General features: G+C 40.3%; 2 protein-coding genes across 3 annotated transcripts; both read right to left on the reverse strand.

The window, feature by feature from the left end:
* Window positions 1-9,620: 9,620 nt before the first annotated feature.
* Window positions 9,621-13,215, reverse strand: LOC4342644 (ras-related protein RABE1d). Of its 2 annotated transcripts, none has more exons than XM_066312154.1 (8): window positions 13,024-13,215; window positions 11,506-11,578; window positions 11,316-11,361; window positions 10,683-10,748; window positions 10,513-10,607; window positions 10,366-10,428; window positions 10,145-10,240; window positions 9,621-10,064 (listed from the first exon to the last, which is right to left on the reverse strand). In XM_066312154.1, the coding sequence occupies exons 4-8, from the start codon at window positions 10,729-10,731 to the stop codon at window positions 9,984-9,986; spliced, it is 384 nt and encodes a 127-aa protein (XP_066168251.1). In that variant the 5' UTR covers window positions 10,732-10,748; window positions 11,316-11,361; window positions 11,506-11,578; window positions 13,024-13,215; the 3' UTR covers window positions 9,621-9,983. The 2 variants fall into 2 exon arrangements, with proteins under 2 accessions (XP_066168251.1, XP_015647321.1); XM_015791835.3 differs by having other exon boundaries at window positions 11,316-11,416.
* A 2,541-nt stretch (window positions 13,216-15,756) lies between these two features.
* On the reverse strand, window positions 15,757-20,002 carry LOC4342645 (hydroxyproline O-galactosyltransferase GALT6). Its single transcript, XM_015791834.3, has 7 exons — window positions 19,036-20,002; window positions 18,716-18,945; window positions 18,266-18,553; window positions 18,055-18,183; window positions 17,780-17,953; window positions 17,030-17,137; window positions 15,757-16,642 (listed from the first exon to the last, which is right to left on the reverse strand). Exons 1-7 carry the CDS (start codon window positions 19,889-19,891, stop codon window positions 16,436-16,438), a joined length of 1,992 nt encoding a protein of 663 aa, XP_015647320.1. The 5' UTR covers window positions 19,892-20,002; the 3' UTR covers window positions 15,757-16,435.

Here is a 20,002-nt window from a genome sequence, read left to right on the forward strand (position 1 = left end):
AAAAATAATGCATTTGCACAGGCGGACAGCCAACCGCCAGCGAAAATGAGTTTTCGCTGGCGGCCATACTAAGAAGGCCGCCAACGAAAATGGGTTTTCTCTGGCGGCAACAGTAAGACGGCTACCAACGAAAATCGGTTTTCTCTGGTGGCAATATTAAGAGACCCGCCAGCGAAAACTTTTTTGAGCGAAAAACAATGAAAATCCAGGTCCAAAATAGTATCACAAATTCCAAATCATTGTGCCAAATAATCACAATCCCAAATCTTTGTCCCAAATCCCCAATCACAATCCCAACTTGCAGCATGTTTAGATTCAAATCCACATCCAAATTTCCAGGAAACGATTCAAATCCTCATCCCAGAGAGTTCATTAGATTCAATTAACATGCAAGTGAACAGGCATACAAGCATTTTGAACAATGGTAGAACATGGAAAAAAACATCATCAACAGCAGCTAGAGGAGCGCCATCGATCTGGGCAGGAGATAGGAAGGAGGTCGTCGTCGCCGACCGAGCAGCAGCCGAGCTCGATCCGATGGGGGAGACACTGAATCTGGGAACCCCAGCCGCCGGCGAGGAGGTGTTGGTGGCGAGACTGTGGGAGGGGGAGGGGGAGGAGGAGAAGGAGAAGAAGCGCCCGCGGCCCGCCTCCCGCCGCCGTTGCCGCATGCCCTCCTCCCGTCGGAGCTCTGCGCCCGCCTCCCATCGCTGTCGCCGCACGCCCGCCTCTTGTTGTAGCTGCACACCCGCCTCCCGTCGCCGTCGCCGCATGCCCACCTCCCGACGCCGCGGAGAGGGGGGGGGGGGAGGTGCTCGCCGTCATCGACGTGCACATGGAGTCGCCCACCACGCCGCCCACGCAGATCGGAGCCACCGTCGCTTGGAGGGGAGGGGAAGGACCGCGGCCCTCCGGTGGCTCGATTTGCCGCCCGCGGCCCTCCGGTGGCCCGATCCGCCGCCCACGGCCCTCCGGCGGCCAGATCCACCGCGCCTGCGCCCCTCCCGGCCGGGGATCGACGGCCTGCGCCCCTCTCGGCGGTGGATCCGCGAGACCCGCGCCGCCCCCCTCCCGCCCGTCGTGGTCGCCGCCGTCGTCGTCGCCAGTTCGCCGGGGTCTTCGTTGCCGACGTCGATAGGTGGAGGAGGAGGAAGGAGCGCAGAGAAGGAGGAGGAGGCTAGGGGCGTAGGAGGAGGAGGGAGGAAGGAGATAAGACCGGTGGGAGTTGGAGTGGGAGGCGGCCTGTGCGAAATTTTTATATAAGGAATTTCTCTCCTCAGTTGGGTCTCCTTAACTACCGCCAGCGAAAAAATGATTTTTGCTGGCGGTTGTTTATAAGGGCCGCTAGTGAAAATATACTATTTTCGCTGGCGGACTATATAGCTCAACCGCCTGCGAAAATCTATTTTCGCTGGCGGTTCTTAGCTCCTCACCCTTCATTACAATTTCGCTAGCGGTTTTTGCACAAAACTGCCAGCAAAAAAAAAAAATGGTATCGCCATGAAAAACCAACTTTATAGTAGTGTCGATCACACGTACGGTTGTACACGTCCAAGCTAACAAACCCGTCACTCATGTTGATTAACTCTAGGCAAAAATATTACTCCATAAGTTAATGAAGAAAACTAATTAATTAACTACAAGTAGCTATAAAGGTCCATTGAAGTAATACCTAAATGAAGTAGACTCGACCCGTGGACGAAGGGTGAAGACAAGTGACGAACGGAACGAGAAATAATTTAGCGTATGATATTTACAAAAACATGGTAAAAGTAAGAAAGTGATAGATAGATACTTAAAACGAAATATATATTCAACTGGGAATTTCCCCAAAATTTAATTACAGGGTTCTTCGCTCGCTGTACTCCAAGTTACTTAAAATGAAACCATATGTTAAACACGGAAATAAATATAAACACATGATTTTATATGAAATACATATGTAAAATGGAGAAGTAGAAAAAAAAACACAACGATGACCGTTTAAATAAGTCGTTGGAATTTCACATAAATTAGATGAGAGATAGGTTAAAAGATAATTTTGGAGATGATTAAGGCGCTCCTGCCAACTTTGCTCGACATGTATCGAGGCATTCGTAGCGAATATTTCGTACGATTAAAAAGGCATCATACTTTATTTGAAAAGGTTAAATAAAAGTTTCCAAGAAAATGAAATCTCACGAAAAAAAAGGTTAATTCTATTGGCTTAATAATTAGTCTACTCTACTCTCTAGCCTCTAAGTTTTGGCATCCGTCCTTTACGCCGGTGGTACAGTACGAGGCGATGGGTGTTGGGTAGAGTTTACAGAGTTTACAACATCGTACGTAATCTTAATCTCGTCAGTTTTTAAAACCATGGTATACCTCATGCTTACAAATTTAAGCATTCCACTGGGCATTCATTACCCAACCCCATATCCATACCCACATACTCCCTCCTTTCCTAAATGTTTGACACTGTTGACTTTTTTAAATATGTTTGACCGTTCGTTTTATTCAAAAACTTTTGTGATATGTGTAAAACTATATGTATACATAAAAGTATATTTAACAATAAATCAAATGGTAGAAAAAGAATTAACAATTACTTAAATTTTTTAAATAAGACGAACGGTCAAATATTTTTAAAAAAGTCAACGGCGTCAAATATTTTGGGATGGAGGTAGTATTTGGGTAGCGTATAGGTGAAAAAGTTTACCATTTAAACTTTAGATTTGGGGAAGGTATTATCCATTTTACCCACTTCGTCCATACCCATTTGCTGCGTGTAAAATTTGAACCTAAAATTTTTAAACTCGCGTTCACATTAGAAAATCTTATCAAATTTAACTGAAATTTGGAGGGATGATTTATTATATATTAAGAGCAATTTTGTACTCCTTCCGTTCCCTAATATAAGGGATTTTGACATTTTACTTGCACCGTTTGACCATTCATCTTACTTAAAAATAGAATTATTTTTTTGACTTACTTTATTATCCAAAGTACTTTAAGCACAATTTTTCGTTTTTTTATATTTGCATAATTTTTTTGAATAAGACGAGTGATCAAACAGTGCAAGCAAATTGTCAAAATCCCTTATATTATGGGACGGAGGGAGTATAATTTTTGATCCATTTCTACGGGTGAAACCCACATATGTCTCTTCTCTTATATCTATTGGGTTATCCAACCCATTGAGCAATACCCACTTAATTTAGGTATGGATAATATTTTTGTGATGGGGATAAGTAAAATTGGATATGGTACGGGTTATCCAATACGATAGTCCTACGTCAAATCATAGGGTGATGGTAACCCTATTTATGCTGAGTTCTTATGTCTAATTTTCCAGCTCACCCTCCTAGTTTTTCGCGCGCAAGCTTTTAAAACTGACGGTGTATTTTTTAAAAAAAATTCTACGTAAAAGTTACTTTAAAAGATTATATTAATCTATTTTTAAAAATTATTTTAACTAATATTTAATTAATCATATAAACACTGCTCCGTTCTACATGCTAGAGAACCGGAGTACTCCGGAACATAGGCCCTGTTTGGATCCGGAGGGCTATATATTAAATAGCCCTCCGAAATCTTACTATTTAGGTGTATTAAACGTAGATTACTGAGAAAACCCATTTCATAACCCCTAGGCTATTTTGTGAGACGAATCTAACGAGTTATATTAATCCATAATTTGCTACAGTAATTAGCCGCTAATTATGGATTAATATACATCATTAGATTCGTCTCGCAAAATAGACTAGGGATTATGGAATCGGTTTTATCGGTAATCTACGTTTAATACTTCTAAATAGCAAGATTTTAAAGGGCTATTTAATAGCTCGAAGGATGCAAACAAGGCCATAGCCTTTAAAACGGTTTGATGAATCCTGGTATTGGCCTGGGTGCCGACTGCCGAGTGCGCTGTGCGCCCACGTGTGGTGTAATCAACGCGGAGAAGCAAGCAAGAAAGAAGGTCATCGACCCAGCGCATCACACGTACACACACACATACTGGACTCGCAACGGCAGCCGGTGGGGCACGCGGTGGTGTGTGTGTGTGTGAGAGAGATTTTTTTTTTTTTGCCTTCTCCTGTTTCAATCGCCAGGTGGTGGCGGTGCATGGCTGCCGCGTTCCTTCGTTAAGACGCCGGGTTTGTTTGGTTTGATGTCAATTTTTGCCTTGCCAAGTTTGGCCACTATCAAACTGGTTAGTACTCCCTTCATCCCAAAATATTTGACGCCATTGACTTTTTTAAATATGTTTAACTGTTCGTCTTATAAAAAAATTTAAGTAATTATTAATTATTTTCCTATCATTTGATTCATTGTTAAATATACTTTTATGCATATAGTTTTACATATTTCACAAAAGTTTTTGAATAAGACGAACGGTTAAACATGTTTAAAAAAGTCAACGGCGTCAAACATTTAGGGAAAGAGGGAGTAATGAATTTAAACTATTGTGATAAAAATTTAGTAGCAAACCAAACATGTATTTTCTACTATTAAAGTTACCAAGAAATTAGTAGGACAATAAGGTACCAAACCAAACATGTCCGCCCTGCGCCCTCCATTCTCCTCAACGAACGGATGGATGATGCCTCACTCATCTCGCGAGGGCTCTCTCCGTGTGTTAGCGCGGCCCCTTCCACGTCTCTTGAAAAGTTATGTTTTGTAAATAATAATAATAAAATTCTTCCACTGTATACCTAGACCAGGGACCGGATCAAAATACGCTCACGAGCAATATCATCGGATTCTGCGAAATTTGTTGATAAACCGATTAAACCCGACTAAATTTTATCGAAAAGTTCAAAATTCAGTTTCTTTTTCTAAAAAAGTTGGTCGAAAGATGAGTGATTTGTGTTTTCCGAGCCTCATTAGTTACCCTAATAAGACAAAGGTAAAGTCAAAATTTTAAATTTTGAACTCAATTTAGATGTTGGTTTTAAGATATTTTTATCGTAGTTTTTTTTTCAGCATTACTTCCTCCATCACACAAAGACTTTATTTTTCAATTTTTGGATATGACATTTGACTATTCGTTTTATTTAAGAGTTTTCTATGATTAATATTTTTTATTTCTAGAAACATAAAAAGTACTTTATGCGTTAATATTTTTTTCATAATTTTTTTAAAATAAAATTGACGGTCAAACGTTGGACATATAAATCTAAAAATAAAGTTTTTATGAGACAGAGGGAGTAGCTTTTAAGTCACTACGTAATATATATAAGTTTTACTTATAAGTTAGTTTTTATTTTGTTAAAATAAGCTGTTTTAGCGAGGACATTCCACACATGCAGGCGTCCATGTCCGTTCTCCTTCTAGAAAGGTAGCGCATTGACTCAACGGTCAACACTAGCACCTTCCATCCATGATCCATCCATGCATGAACGCCACATGTCTGATCAAATAGTTGAGTGCTGACCTCGCTTCGCTTGTAGTAAGAAACACGTAATTTCCTGGTGCTTCTCCAGTTTGTTTACCAGCTACCCTTGATTTGTCTCTTTTAATATTCTCCCACCTTAAAATTGACCCCCCCCCCCCTTTTAATCTAATTTAGGGCACTTTCAGTTTATTGTCACTTTCACTTAACTAAATGTTAACAATACCAAAATTTAATGGATAACAAATAAAAAATATACTAATTTAACAAGATTTGATAATTAATTCTAGAAACTTTCACTAAAACGGTATCAAAACTTGGTGAGGCTTCAAACCCAATACATCTAAGGGCCGTTCAGATTGTTGTCATTTTGAACCATTATTTCGCAAGTTGCCAAAATTTGGCTTCATTTGGTTTGCTACCAAATATTGGTAATGCCCATAGAATTTAGCAAGATTCTAGAAACTTCTCCTCATAAAATAATGCCAATATTTGATAAGGTAAACATTACCTTTACATTTTCAACTTGTCCAAAATTTAGCTTTACCAACAAATGGTAAGGTTGATTTTGGCAACAAAACCCTAACTCTACCAAAATTTAATAGCACAAAACTATATCATTTGATATTATCGAACATTGATATGATTATTTACGCAACAATCTGAACAAGGTCTTTGTGGCCTGCCGCGTTAAATTCAAACTGCACTGCTGCACATCACATGGTGTGGTGGTGCCCCTGAGCTAAATTGTAATCCAATTCTCTGAGCGAAACATCTCTGAGAAGAAAACAAGAAGAAGCTCCTGCAATCTCTTCGATACCTATAAAGAAAATCTGCTTAAAATTAAACCATCGTATGAAAATCAGATGAAAACAAAAAAGAAAGTGCCTCTGACACATCACCAATCTAATTCACAAACATTTTAATTCTTTTTTTTATCATGTAGTACTGTTAAGTTATTAACCCAGCAATGGCATTTAGCCAGCCCATGATGAGTTTGTCTGTTTTTTATATATCCCCTTCCTTTTCAGCTTAGCAGGACGCCACAAAATGCTCTAAGAGACAGGGTGGCAATGCCCTAGCAACAGCACATTTGCCTTTGCCAAAACACACCAGCAGCAGGCTAGCTCTCACCAGACAACAAACAGCATGCATGGGATCATATTAGGATAATGGCATGAAAAGAAATAAATTAATCATAGACACTAAATTAATCAAAAGAGGCTATGATTAGATTTGGTTTAACTATACTATTGTGCGAAAAGAAAATTGAGATTATGGTTGATTGGATTCATGTTGGCATGGCATGGCGAATCAGAATCGGAAGGTTTTGTGTTGTGGTGATCCTTGTTCTTGATTAATTAGCTGGGGCCATTTGGAAGGCTGTCGCCAGTTGGGATTGCATCCTTTTTATTCCTCTTCATCTCCTTTTAATTGGCCGGTGGCCGGACATTAGGGTGTGACATTATCATTAATCAAAGTGCATTCAACTTTGCGTAGTGATGGGATGCAATAAGTTAATGGTGGGGGCCTAAGCTCCGCTGAATTTTATATTTGAATTTCCGTCTTGTTTGTTCTTTGTTGTCAACAGTGTGGCATATATAATTTCCTCTGTTTTATATTATAAATAGCTTTAACTTTTTTCCTAACAAAAAATTTAGCAACATCTAAACCGTCAAATTAGTTTCATTAAATATAGCATAATATGTTTGTTTTGTGTCAAAAAATACTACTATATTTTTCTATAAACTTTATCAAACTTAAAAAAAATTGATTAGAAAAGAAGTCAAAGCGATGACAAGAGAAAAGGAGAAGATTAGGATGATACGCAAAAACAAATGAGTCATTAACATGATTAATTATGTAATACTTGCTTTAAATTTATAATTAATATGATTTTTAAGTAACTTTACTATGAAATTTTTTTTAAAAACGTATTGTTTAGCGATTCGGGAAACACGTGCGCAGAGGAGGGAGTTTTTTTCTCCCAATCCGCTGTTGTCGAACATAAACCTTATAATATGTAACAGATGGAATAGAAGTTTGCCTGAAGTATGTTAATTACATCAAGCTGATACAACATACTGATAGTGTTCCTGATCTCTACCTAACTACAATATACATGACCAAAACACACCCACAAGTTCTTAAAGAAAAAGAGTGATACAAGAACCATCATTTCGTTTGATCGGTAAGTTCAGGGAATTTCAGATGAATGAGAAGTCGTGGATTTCTTTTCACCCGTCTTAGCGTTTGTAATGAAATGAATTTGGCAGTTATTCCTCCATAAATTATTTCGCAGTTTTGCTCGGTTACTTTTCAAATGGAAATTTATGAAAGATGAAATGGAAGAAAAAAAATGCATCCCAAATTCAAGGGGAAAATCTCCATGGGACGAAGGAACCACTCTTGATTTATTAACCCAATTCCTATGTTCCAAGTATCAATACATATCTGTTTTCTAGTTTTCTTGTCCACCATTTTGCACCTCCATATCCGGTGACTATCATGTTCCTTTTGATTAGTAACATGTTCGTGCTTTACAACGAACTAGATCCATATATGATTAGTGATTGATATGTTGTTCAATGGGTCAGACTCGATTGGCTGGGTAGATAGATTAAAGATAAAACACGGTGGTTACGTACGTGTGAAGGAGTGGATGATATGGGAAGAGGTCGAAAGGAGGATGACCTCGTTTTTAAGATGGTAGAGAAATGATCCGTTAGTTATTTGATGATGGGATAACTGACTAGTATTAGGCATGATTTGTGGATAGAACAGTTTTTAGCTGCACATGGTTACAATCTAGCTGATTATTCCGAATGATTTATCGAAATTTAGGCCGAGTTTAGTTCCAAACTTCTTCTTCAAACTTTTAACTTTTCCATCACATCAACACTTTTCTACACACACAAACTTAACTTTTCCGTCACATCGTTCCAATTTCAACCAACTTCCAATTTTAGCGTGAACTAAACACAGCCTTAGAACAATATTGAGCTCAATCATTTGGCCATTCGGGCCAGAACCGCTTCATGGTGTACTCCTCCCTCCGTCTAAAAAAAAAGATAAACCTGAGTTTCCGTGTTCAACGTTTAACCGTCCGTCTTATTTGAAAAAAATATAAAAAAAAGAGTAAAGTCCATCACCGGTCCCTAAACTTGTACCGCTGTGTCATCCCGGTCCCTAAACTTACAAATCACTCATTTAGATCCTTCAACTTATTCAGTTGTGTCACCCCGGTCTCTAAACTTGAATTTGAATATCATCTGGGTCAAATAGGACGGTCTAAAGACTTTATATTTTAAAATAATTCATAACTTTTTCATGTGAACTCTAATAAAGACAAACTTTATATCAAACTTGTAACCCTCGACGCGATCTACAACTTTGTAGTTGATTTTTTTTATTTTAAGTCATTTTTTGTCCCAAAATGTAATTTTAAAATTAAAATTTCAAAATCTATAAACATGCAACAATATTTTGGGACCCTAAACAGTTTTAATTCAAAAACTTTTCAACTACAAAGTTGTAGGCTGCGTCGAGGGCTACAATTTTGATATAAAGTTTGTCATCATTAGAGTTCACATGAAAAGGTTATGAATTATTTTTAATATAAAGTTTTTAGACCGTCCTGTTTATGGACCGAGGTGACACAACTGAATAAGTTGGAGGACCTAAACAAGTGATCTGCAAGTTTAGAGACCGGGATGATACAGTCGAATAAGTTTGAGGATCTGAACGATCGATTTGCGAGTTTAGGGACCGGGATGACACAACGGTATAAGTTTAAGGACCGGTGATGGACTTTACTCTAAAAAAATTAAAAACATAAGTCACGCATAAATTATTATTTATGTTTTATCATCTAATAACAATGAAAATACTAATTATAAAAAAAATTTATATAAGACGGATAGTCAAACGTAGGACACGAAAACTCAGGGTTTGTCTTTTTTTTTTTTTTTTACGGATCGAGTAGTACTGTAGTATCACATTTCTGTACGCTCTCTGCAGCGGTACTGGTGAGTCCTATTTCCATTTGATTCTGTACCACATTGATTGTCGTCAGTTATTGTCCTTACACCACCACATATTTGAATTCAGAATCTTGTTTTTCCCGTGAATCCCATTTCAATTTCACAACGGAACATACTCCAGTCTTCTCACGAATAATAGTAGTACTAGCATATAATCAAACAAAGATAATCTGGGAATCTTGAGTGAAGCACATGGGGGGAAATAGGACAAATCTTCAGTAATGCACAATCATGAATTCAGACAATCAGATACTGCTGTCTCTTAGAAGGTTTGTTTACATGACAGGAGCAAATCCATCAGCTTATCTGACGAACACAGAGCTAAAAAAGAAGAGTTTTGAAGCATAATTCAGAACTAACAACAGAGCTAGAACACAGGCAAACACCCTTACACCTCATTGAGGAATCACAACACCAGAATGGTCAGGTAAAAGATCTTTTGACCTAGATATCAACTGGGCGAAATATACATCTTGGCATTGAATACACGGAAGATGGGAGTGGTAAATTTGCTGTCATAGGCAAGCTGCGAACAGGACAAGCCGTGCAGTGCGCCGCAGCGTTGATCAGGTGTTACAGCAGGCTGACCATCTTGACGAGGCAGCTGCCTGATCTGGTTCTTGCCTACTGATTTGAATAGTTGGGGGCTGCGTGAATGATGTACAGGTTAGAACTCCAAGTGACAAATAATGCACAGGGGATGGGAACGGAATGCAAGAGTATCTACCTCAGCTGCTGCAGCAACAGTTTCGGTCAATCTTTGCTTTATGTCCCTTGCAATGGTAAAGAATACCTGCTCCACGTTCTGATTTGTTTTTGCACTCTGAAAATAGTATTTAAACATGTCTCTGATCATCTTGGAAAGTAGGAATACAACTAGTTATGTGACAAAAAGTTGGACAGCAACTTGACATGTAAGTTTACTTTGCTTATACTATGAAATCTTACCGTCTCAAAAAATTTCATTCCATACTCATCTGCGAGCTTTTGTCCTTGAGCTGTGGACACCACCTATTAACCGAACACCATTTTGTAATAGGCGTAAGAAACTGCGCCATGAATGTCTAACATTAAGGAACTTTTTGAAACATTTACCCGCTTTGTATCCATATCAACCTTGTTGCCCACCAAAATCTTGTTGACATTATCAGATGCATGTTGTTCTATGTTGCGGATCCAATTTCTAATGTCTACACATCAGTTAAGAAAAAAATATATATATTTGCACTCTGTCAACAAATGGGATGCACAAGTATGATGGATACTGTTGAAGGATGACTCGTCTGTAACATCATAAACAAGCAGAATGCCCATAGCACCTCTATAGTAGGCTGCAGAAAGGAAAAGGATCAAATAAGGTGCAGAAATCTTGCTTAGCAATCAATGGGTAAATCTGAATAGCTCGGGTCATTATAGTGCCAGATTTTCAGTAAGTACATGAGGATATATATGAGAAACTGCCATCATGCTTATATAAATGCCCATTCTCTAATTCACAGGTTATATATGTCGTCATCAATTAAAGGTTTCCAGATGACCAATAAAAATTGGGCATATGAATATGCATATTGAATGTCTACAGCTTCAGAAACCAAGCAAAATACATTTGCAAAGAGGGACATTTTTATTATGCATTTCTTCCTCATTGGAGCACATAGAAAAGGGTAACTTTATGTGCTATTCCAAAAAAAATAAAGATTTGAATCTAAAAGAATATATCATATTGTTTGGTTGAAATTGCATCAGTTTGACAATTGTTCATGTTCATATTCGTTTCGACGACAAATTTCTGTCAGTGTTCAAGCCTTAGGTCATATATCAGGAATTTGTCGCCTTTCATAATTTGCCCCATATTACCATATGTGAGTCATTAGCAGAAAAGGAAGTGAAAAATATACCAGTTGTAATTGTCCGGAAACGTTCTTGACCAGCAGTATCCCAAATCTGCAATTTTACACGCTTTCCATCAAGCTCAACTGTCCGAACCTTGAAATCAATGCTTTACATAAAGAAAAATAAACATATTTAGAATATTGGCTTCCATAAGTGAATGCCCAAAAATAGAAGAATTAATGGTTGTGTGAATACCCAATGGTGGTGATAAAACTTGTAGTGAAAGTGTCATCTGAGAACCTCAGAAGCAAGCAACTCTTTCCTACTCCTGCAGATTAACCCATTAAACAAATAAGTGCCAAATAAGAATGATAACATAATTATCTGAGAAAGAAAATGCCACTAGACATCACACGAACTGAAGATAATAAAGACAGAACAAAACTGTCAAACACCACAATGAGAAAATGGGGAGTTGGAGACCCATCAGATATACCAAATCAATCATGTGGTCATCCGATAAATTTGATAACAGATAGTCAGATGTGCCTTGAGGAATTGCAATATCACTACAAAGGGATGATCAACTAACAATTTTCAATTTCAATCCAATGAAGGACTGGACAAGCATGAAGGTTCTTTCTAAAAACACCTAGTCCTATTTTAATGATGAGTAATTTCAGCACTTTTGGTAAAGTAGGATGAGGAACAATTCTGGCACGACTGTGAAACAAGGCCAAAACTTCAGCATCTGAACAAATAAATGAGGATGAGGTGATGATTCATTTTCACTACTAGTCTGAAACAGTAATGGTGTCTGAGCTGGTACAAGTTGGATTTAAAGGACCCTTCCAATTAATGACTTTTGGCTCCAATATAGCTTCAAGTCCTAATCTCTATTCCTACCTATTTTAGACTAACAAAATATGTCAACCATGGTGAAATGCTGAAAATCTAAGACCTACTCAACTTTTATGACCACTAGAGCACCTTTTGGGGATTCCCATGTTAGTTATAACCCATTTTGTTCCATTTCTATATCGACCTATCAAACCAAAACAATTACTATCATCCTAGTCTAATAAACTACTGGAGAGCAAAATTCGTGAAAATCCCCAGGAACCCACTGCCTCAACGAAAACCGCAATAAACAGAAGATCAAAGAGGAGTGCACAACCACAACACAATCACCTATGATCCGAACAATATCGCACACAGACATTGCACACCTACGAAACATTTTCGCAGGCTAATCTCGGCAAATTACTTCACAAGTCCTTGTCCAATTGCGACATGACCAACCTCCAATCGGTACAGAAATCCCTATCCATAGCTACTTATGGATGCAACACATACTAGCATGGTTCTCACTCCTCATTGGAGAATGTTCCCCGACAAGATTAGCAACCGACCAAAACCCAAATCAGCAGCTAATCAGTCCTCCAAGAAAGCTCCCAATTACTGCTACGTAGTACGTACCACTCCAACAATTAAACCAATACACGGAAATCCCATCCCTTAAATCCTCGGCAACAAGAACCCCTCGTACTGCTCCTCCCCCGAGCTCCCCCCACGGCCACGGACCCATTAAGAGATGCGAAAAGTACTAGTACTAGTACTACCACCACACGAATCAGCAGAAGAGAGGGAGAAAGCGCAGTACAACCAGGAATCGAGCGAGCAAGCAACTAAAAAGCCATAGAGGAATCCGAAACAGCACGGGACAGAGCTCTGATTTGTGAGGCGGGGAGGAGGAGGAGGTGTAAAACTTGCCGCTGTCGCCGATGAGGAGGAGCTTGATGAGGTGGTCGAAGTCGCCGCGCGACCTCGACGGAGCCCCCGCCATGCACGCCGCCGCCGCCGCCCCCTCGCGCTCCTCGCTGCTGCTGCTGCTAGGGCAAGTAGCTCGCTCTCGATCTCGGCTGCGTGTGCGCGTGTTTGGTAGCGAGAGGTGAGAGTAGAAGTGGAGAGAGGAGAGGGGAGAAGAAGAGGAGAGGAGAAGAGACGGAACGGGAGAAGCAAACGAAGCGTCCAGCTGTACGCGAGAAAAGAAAAAAAAAACAAACCAACGAACGATCAAAGGAGGTTAGGAGAAGAAGTAGAGCTGTATTTTTTTTTAGAGAATGATATTTTTTTACTCGGCCTCTACATCCAGTCGGTTATATTCAGACACTAAATTTAGAACTTAGCCCTGCAAATAACCCGACCTGAAATTCGCTCATATAGAGATTTGAACTCGGGATTTTAGGTGCTACTCAGAGCTGTATTTGTATTCCCGCGGTGTTTTAATTTTGTTTTGGAAATTGCTATACATACGTTCCAACTGTCCGACTCATGTGCGACTAAATTTTGGTAAGTGTTGTTAACGGATGCAGGGCGTATGAACATGCTCTTTTTTTATTGATATATGATTATATGTTTTTAGTTGTACATGAATTATACAATTGGGTCGTACGTATAGCAGTACTCTTTTATTTTAGTTCTAGTTTATTTGGGATGTTGCACAAAATCATTGAGCTGTTTTTGTGTGCAATTGATATGAAAATTCTATGAAATTTATATGATGCAAGTAAGTACTTCGTCTGCCCTATAAATCAGGAATATCTATTTTAGTTCAAATGGTATTTTGGTACTGTGTCTTTTGGTTGCCCAACATTTCATAATTGCCAAATCAGGAATATCTATTTTAGTTGAAATATGTTATATCACTATCCCATATCCCATATGATTGCCTACCAATCAGTTGCTCACTCTGGCTATGAGTGGCAAATAGGCCGGAGATGGTATTCCTGTGATCATTGTCGCGGATTATTTATTTATTTTATAGGCATAAATTGAATATTTTAACAAATAAATCTAAGATATAGCTTAAGATAAGTGGTTGAAGCAATGCAGTAGAAGAAAAAAAATTTAATTAAGAAAAGTTAAGAAAATGCTTTATTAGAGGTGCAAAACAAATAATCTGTGGTAATTATCCAGTGAAATTCCTATAAAAATTCCACGAAATTCATTAGTTCAAAAGGAACCATAGCTTTCAAGAACAGTTGCTCCCGGGATACCATTTATTTTTCGCCTTCTCTCAATCCTTTGCTGGTTTTGAATTAAAGTTCTTTTTTTTGTTTCGTCCAAAATTGTTGGGTTCCAATCATGGAGGTTTCCAGAGTTGATTTTGGTTTGACGCGGCCACAGAATCTTGGTCTGGAATACATGCCACTCTGGACCAATTCTCCAGTTTTTTTTTTTTTTGACAGAAAAACACGAGATGCTGAAAAGAATGCACGTGCCATAGCTGACAATGGCTCTTAGACCAATCCAAAGTGTCCAACTCGCCAACAAAGCGCTAGCTCATATTACAAGAGCAGCATCAAATATTATCCCAATTATTTTCGATAAATCCATCTTGTTTTGCGACGATTTCGATAATCCATATGATGATGGACAAAAAAGAAGTAAGAATGACACCATCTGACCATCACAACTGCATTAGTGTAATATAGCTGTTGAGTGTTGAATCGCTCATCACGCCCAGTTGGGACTAGAGAATTTTGGCAAGACAAATGCCAACACAACAGCGATAACTACTGAAACGAACAGCGTATCAACAACAGAGCTTTCTTTCTGAGCAGCAAGTTATACAATATATTATCCAGGTCGACCTGGTAAAAACCTACCTCATCTGCAGCACATGCTGAGGTTGACCTGACTACTTCTGGTCAATTTTTTTTTAGACAATGGAGTAATTTTTTTTTCTTGGTCAGTTTTTTTAATGATGAAATAAGTATTTCTTGGTCAGCTGGCAGATAGCTCAGGTTCCTGAAAACAAAATCAAGAGACAAATCAGCTACCATAATCTGAAGAACTTTACATAGCAGTAAGCCAGTAAACCTGCTTTTGCATGCACAAACAAACCATTAAACTGCATTAGAATCGATGTTACTGTATAACAATGGATTAGTTCAGATTGCTTACCTCGTAAACCATGGAGAGGGGAGGAAAGCTCAAAAGGTGTAGGAACATGAGAACACATATCTTCGTGCCAGTGCCATGCCCGTAAAGAAAGCAGCAAATCAGAGCATAAAAAGATGTGAACTATGCTTGCCAGCTACACCATGATGAATATTCTCTCAGCAAAGCATTTGCAACTTTCTAAACATGGTGTCATTGCCACCACTGAGACAGAGAGCACTTTCGTAGAAATACAGTCACTGCCCACGCATGAATAAACAGTAGCTGTACAAGCTTTACATCTTAGTGGCATTTTCAATTATTCAGCAATCACAAATTCACAATAGGAGCCTTGCTGTTTGGGAAGGGGAAAAAAATACAACATTTCCTTCATCGCAAGTGTTCAGTAGCAAGCATTTTGCACATAAATCAATAGGGAAATCGTTATGATGATAACAGCACATTCATCGAGCAGACAACTAGAATACATGAACAACCGAAATACAAGGTTTTCTTTTACTAGACAAAACTATGATGAATGATTTGCACGCATGAAGGATATAGTGGAAAAAAGTATATTTATTAAAGGCATCAGAAACAGCAAACCATTACATAAGCACCTTCGATTTGTGAAGGTACGACTTTCATGTAAGAACTAAAGCAACAGCGAAAGCTTGCAGTTTTAAAGATGTCGCATCACATGAAATTTCCCAGACCATACTTTGTTGTAGACATAAAAAATAGAAGAGTTAAGAGTACATATTTGATTAGTCAAGGAGAAAAAGACTAGTTCATTCAGGTAGCGACTAAATTACATGACAGGTTGCAGGACAAAATCAACCTATACTTCAAGCTCTCACCACACCAGATAAGCTGTGAACAACCGCCACGTTGTAGTGAGTCGTATTAGAAGTAGAAGTAACTTAACTGAATTGCCACTTCTTCATGTTCAGGAATGATGCTCATTCATTTCTACAGTACCTAAAAACTTGTACCCATTTTTTTTAAGAAAAGAGAGTAATAGTGCACTGGCTTATCAAATGTTGAAACTAAGCTGGCTACTCTCAAGTAATCTAGGAAATCAATTTCTACATGTCAGTCTCAAGCAGTCTTAATTTACCATCAAAGATATAGTTAGTGATAAATGGCTACTGAAGGACATCAGCAAATCCATCCCTTTTGTTGATTAAATGAAGATTGCCAGTACGGTATGATTCAATTGCTACCAGTTAAACTATTGTCATCTCATATTGCAACATTGTGGTTTTCCATCTAGCAACTTCTGCCACAGACATAACATCAGCCTTGGTGATTGATAATGTGCAGTATAATAATCATCTACGCATCCAAACTGACAAAACTTGGTACTGTGAACAAATTCAACAGGCCTTGTTCTGTTGAACTGCTCAACCCACAAACCCATGCTCACATCTTCCATTTTGAAGAGCTGCACAGAAAGCAATTATAAATTAAATAAGTTTCTTCTTCAACGTGGATTATGATTAGGAAATTTCTGCCAGACTTATGTAGTAATCAATCTACCAGTTTAAACCAGTGCGAAAACAAGATACCAAATAAGGGAAGGTTCTTATTTTTCATTACTAAATTGTCATGTAAGAATCATATATAGTTCGTTTGGTGAAGTTAATCTATTGTCTCTTTCATCCTATATATTTTTTTATGTTTCTAAACCAACTGTTCAAAGTGATAGTTAAGGTATTCTCCTTTTTAGGGGAAAACAGGAGGGCAGGCCCCTACTGATGTACTAATAAAAGGAGGACAGTTAATGCGCAGAGTGACGGAAATTTTATTACAGAAAACTATAAGATAGTACCCTCAGTTTTTGGTCTCTGAATTCCGACACGATGGCACCAGCAATATCAGAAGATATAACATATCCAGGACCATTTGCATAGGGTGGATAGACCTCCTCCGGCCACTCCTGCGATGTTGATAAGCAAGATGAGAATTATCCAGTCTAGTAGAGTTGCTAGGGAAAAAAAAACTCAAACAAGACAGCCTAAATGCCTAACTGATTGCAAAACAATTCTACTGGACAACACAGATAACTAAGGATGTTAATAATAATCAACAAAGATTGATATCTCAGATCTTCGATTATGTACACCTTGAAAGGACCTTTCATCACTTGCAGGAAGTAATTGTTCTTCACACTGGTTTGTATAAAACAGTGAAAAAAAACTTATGCAAAGAATGAATCAAGTTATTAATCAGATTTTGATATCTACAAAGGCATGGTTTCAGTCTTCAAAACTTTAAACATAACAGGAAGTTCTGAGACAGCACACAGCAAAAACAGAGAAAAAAAGTTGCATATATCAATTGCAACTATAATAAGCATCCATAAAACACATATTTTCAGCTTTTTTACTGTGAACAATGTTTGGACTTCGAGAGTAACATTAGTAGTACATATCCATAACCAAGTTCTTCTAATGGAGTCTATCACTCATGACTAAAGTAATTAGCTTGCTCACTTCAAGCAAATAGAAGAAACGATGACAAAAGGTGCATACGCAATATTATCTAACAACCACCATCAAACAAAATACATATGCTTTACCTCATAAGTTACAGCCCATTTCCCATGGCGTAGCGGCCTGTGATGGATGTTGATATTCCCTATGTAGAAGCTTCTGCCACTTTGTACCTTGTTGACTTCAGTTATTATTGAATCAAGTCTGACAAAAGTATCATCATCGCACTTCATTACATACCTAGCAGAGACAACATGAACCTGAGCAGACAAGTCAACCAGTCAGAAAATACGAAAATAACAGCTACAGTTTATAGATCATTAAATAAGAATCAGTTTGAGCAAGAAAATTGTTGGCATACCCCATATTCACATATTGCAAGAGTCTTCAAAACAACTAAATCATAGTTGTCCAGGAACGGCACAAAAACGATGTCCCCAAAAAATTCTGCTTCCTTTTTCAACTCCACATTCACTTCCTTTCTGCCATGCTGGAATAAAGAAAGTTCATCAGCTCAGGTTTACGGAAGACATGAAGCAAGGAAATCTATCAAGTTAATTCTCAAGAATTACCAGTGCAACAAAGAAACGAGCTACCACATTTGGTGAGTTTCTGACAGCAGACATCCATGTCTTCCTCACACCCATACGCTCAGCAAAATGATTGCCAGATGACAGGATGCCAATGAAAATGTCAACAGGTTCGTTAGGCAGAGGAGACGACTGCCAAACAGTTGACATATCCAGGTAACTCTGTGGTGAAAAGCTTGGGTGTGTTGTGGGTAAAGACCCCGCAAACACTGATTGCACATCAAGGTCCCCACTCAATGCTAAACCTGTAGCATCCTCAAGAACAAATCCCTGCAGGAGCCAAAGCAAAACAAAAATAAACTTAAGGCAACTGTTGCCCAGCACTGATGTTTGAACTACCGTAAATCATAGTGTTCTATCATTCATTATGCAAGTCATTCACCACAATTTCGATCTTGGACACAAGATAAATGGAGGAACAAATGTACTTACAGGACGGTATGGAAAAGAAGTCACATGTCGCCCGTCGACGTTCACATGGTACCCCTCCAACCCAGCGCTGATAGTAAGAACAAACAATCGGCCCTCCACAAAAGGATAAGGCCAATCAAAATTCATCTCCTTCTTCTGTCCGATCAGCCGGTTCAGCCAGGTTGTCGTCGATTCCTTGGACCGTTCATCCGCGTTCAGAATCCAGTTCTCACACTTCACGAACCCATCCACTGCACAAAAAATTATTCACTCGATCAACAAATTTCCACAGAATTCACCTGAACTAACATAATCAAAATGGAATTGCAGGGGTCCCCAACCGGTCTCCTCATCAGAGTTGGACTTCCAGCCCTCACAGCGGAGCGGGGTGCCCCACTGCATTCGGTAGCAGGTGTTCTGCTCAATCACCGGCTTGCCGCTCCAGTCGCCGCGGAGGCGTGGGTTGAAGTGGAGGATGCGCGGCGGGTCCTCGCCGTCGACGGTCTTTAGCCCCTGAAGCTCCATCATGAACTGCGACACCATGATCGGCTGCTCCCCCTCCTTCAGCACGGCGATCTTAGGGTCACCCTCGGCGTGCGCCGGCCGTGGCGTCGCGACCACGGTGATGTGGGACCCCAGCGTCAGCCCGCACGGGAGCTCCACCACGCGGCCCCTCCCATGGAACTCGTCGGCGGAGCGCATGACCGACTGCGGGCACTTGGCCGCCTCCGCCTCCCCCTCGGCGGACGGCGACTCGAAGGCGGCGGTGTCGAGGTCCTCGAGTTCCGCGAACACGCGGGCGCCCGTCTCGACGGCGCCGGCAATCGGGCGGCGGAGCGGGCCGGCGCGGGACGAGTTGAGGAGGCCGAGGTCGAGACCAGAGACCATCCCCGAGAGGCGCCGCCCTCGTGCGGAGGGCCCCGAGACCGACGCGGACGCCGCCAGGCGGGGCTCCTTCGCCGGGCGCGCCGGGGCCGCCCGCACCCCGCCCCCGGCCAGCCGCAGATACCTCGCGCCACCACCACCTCCCCCTCCACCTCCCCCACCACCCGACAGAGACGTCGACACGAGCGGCGACTCGAGGACGAACACGAGCACCGCGTACAGGACGAGCACCGCGGCGAGCACCTCGATCGCGCGCCGGCGGCACGACGCCCCCGCCGCCGCCGACGCCGACGCCGACGAAGGCCTCCGCATTGCGCCGCCTCCCACCCTAGGCCTACCCCGACGCAGCGCGCGGGCGCGGGCGCGGCGGAAGTGGGCCGTGCACTGGCTTCGCAGGAGGAGGAGGAGGAGGCGAGGGCCAAT

This window comes from Oryza sativa, chromosome 7 (assembly GCF_034140825.1).
Source record: "Oryza sativa Japonica Group chromosome 7, ASM3414082v1".
Taxonomy (NCBI): Eukaryota; Viridiplantae; Streptophyta; class Magnoliopsida; order Poales; family Poaceae; genus Oryza; species Oryza sativa.

Coding starts and splice junctions, on each gene's coding strand:
- LOC4342644 (XM_015791835.3), bottom strand. CDS start 13,096: ATGGCGGGGGCTCCGTCGAGGTCGCGCGGCGACTTCGACCACCTCATC. Junction 11,417..11,505: donor AGTTTTATCACCACCATTGG/GTATTCACACAA, acceptor CTTTATGTAAAG/CATTGATTTCAAGGTTCGGA. Junction 10,065..10,144: donor CTGTTGCTGCAGCAGCTGAG/GTAGATACTCTT, acceptor TCATTCACGCAG/CCCCCAACTATTCAAATCAG.
- LOC4342645 (XM_015791834.3), bottom strand. CDS start 19,891: ATGCGGAGGCCTTCGTCGGCGTCGGCGTCGGCGGCGGCGGGGGCGTCG. Junction 17,954..18,054: donor TTGCAATATGTGAATATGGG/GTATGCCAACAA, acceptor TTGTCTGCTCAG/GTTCATGTTGTCTCTGCTAG. Junction 16,643..17,029: donor TCAGAGACCAAAAACTGAGG/GTACTATCTTAT, acceptor CTTTCTGTGCAG/CTCTTCAAAATGGAAGATGT.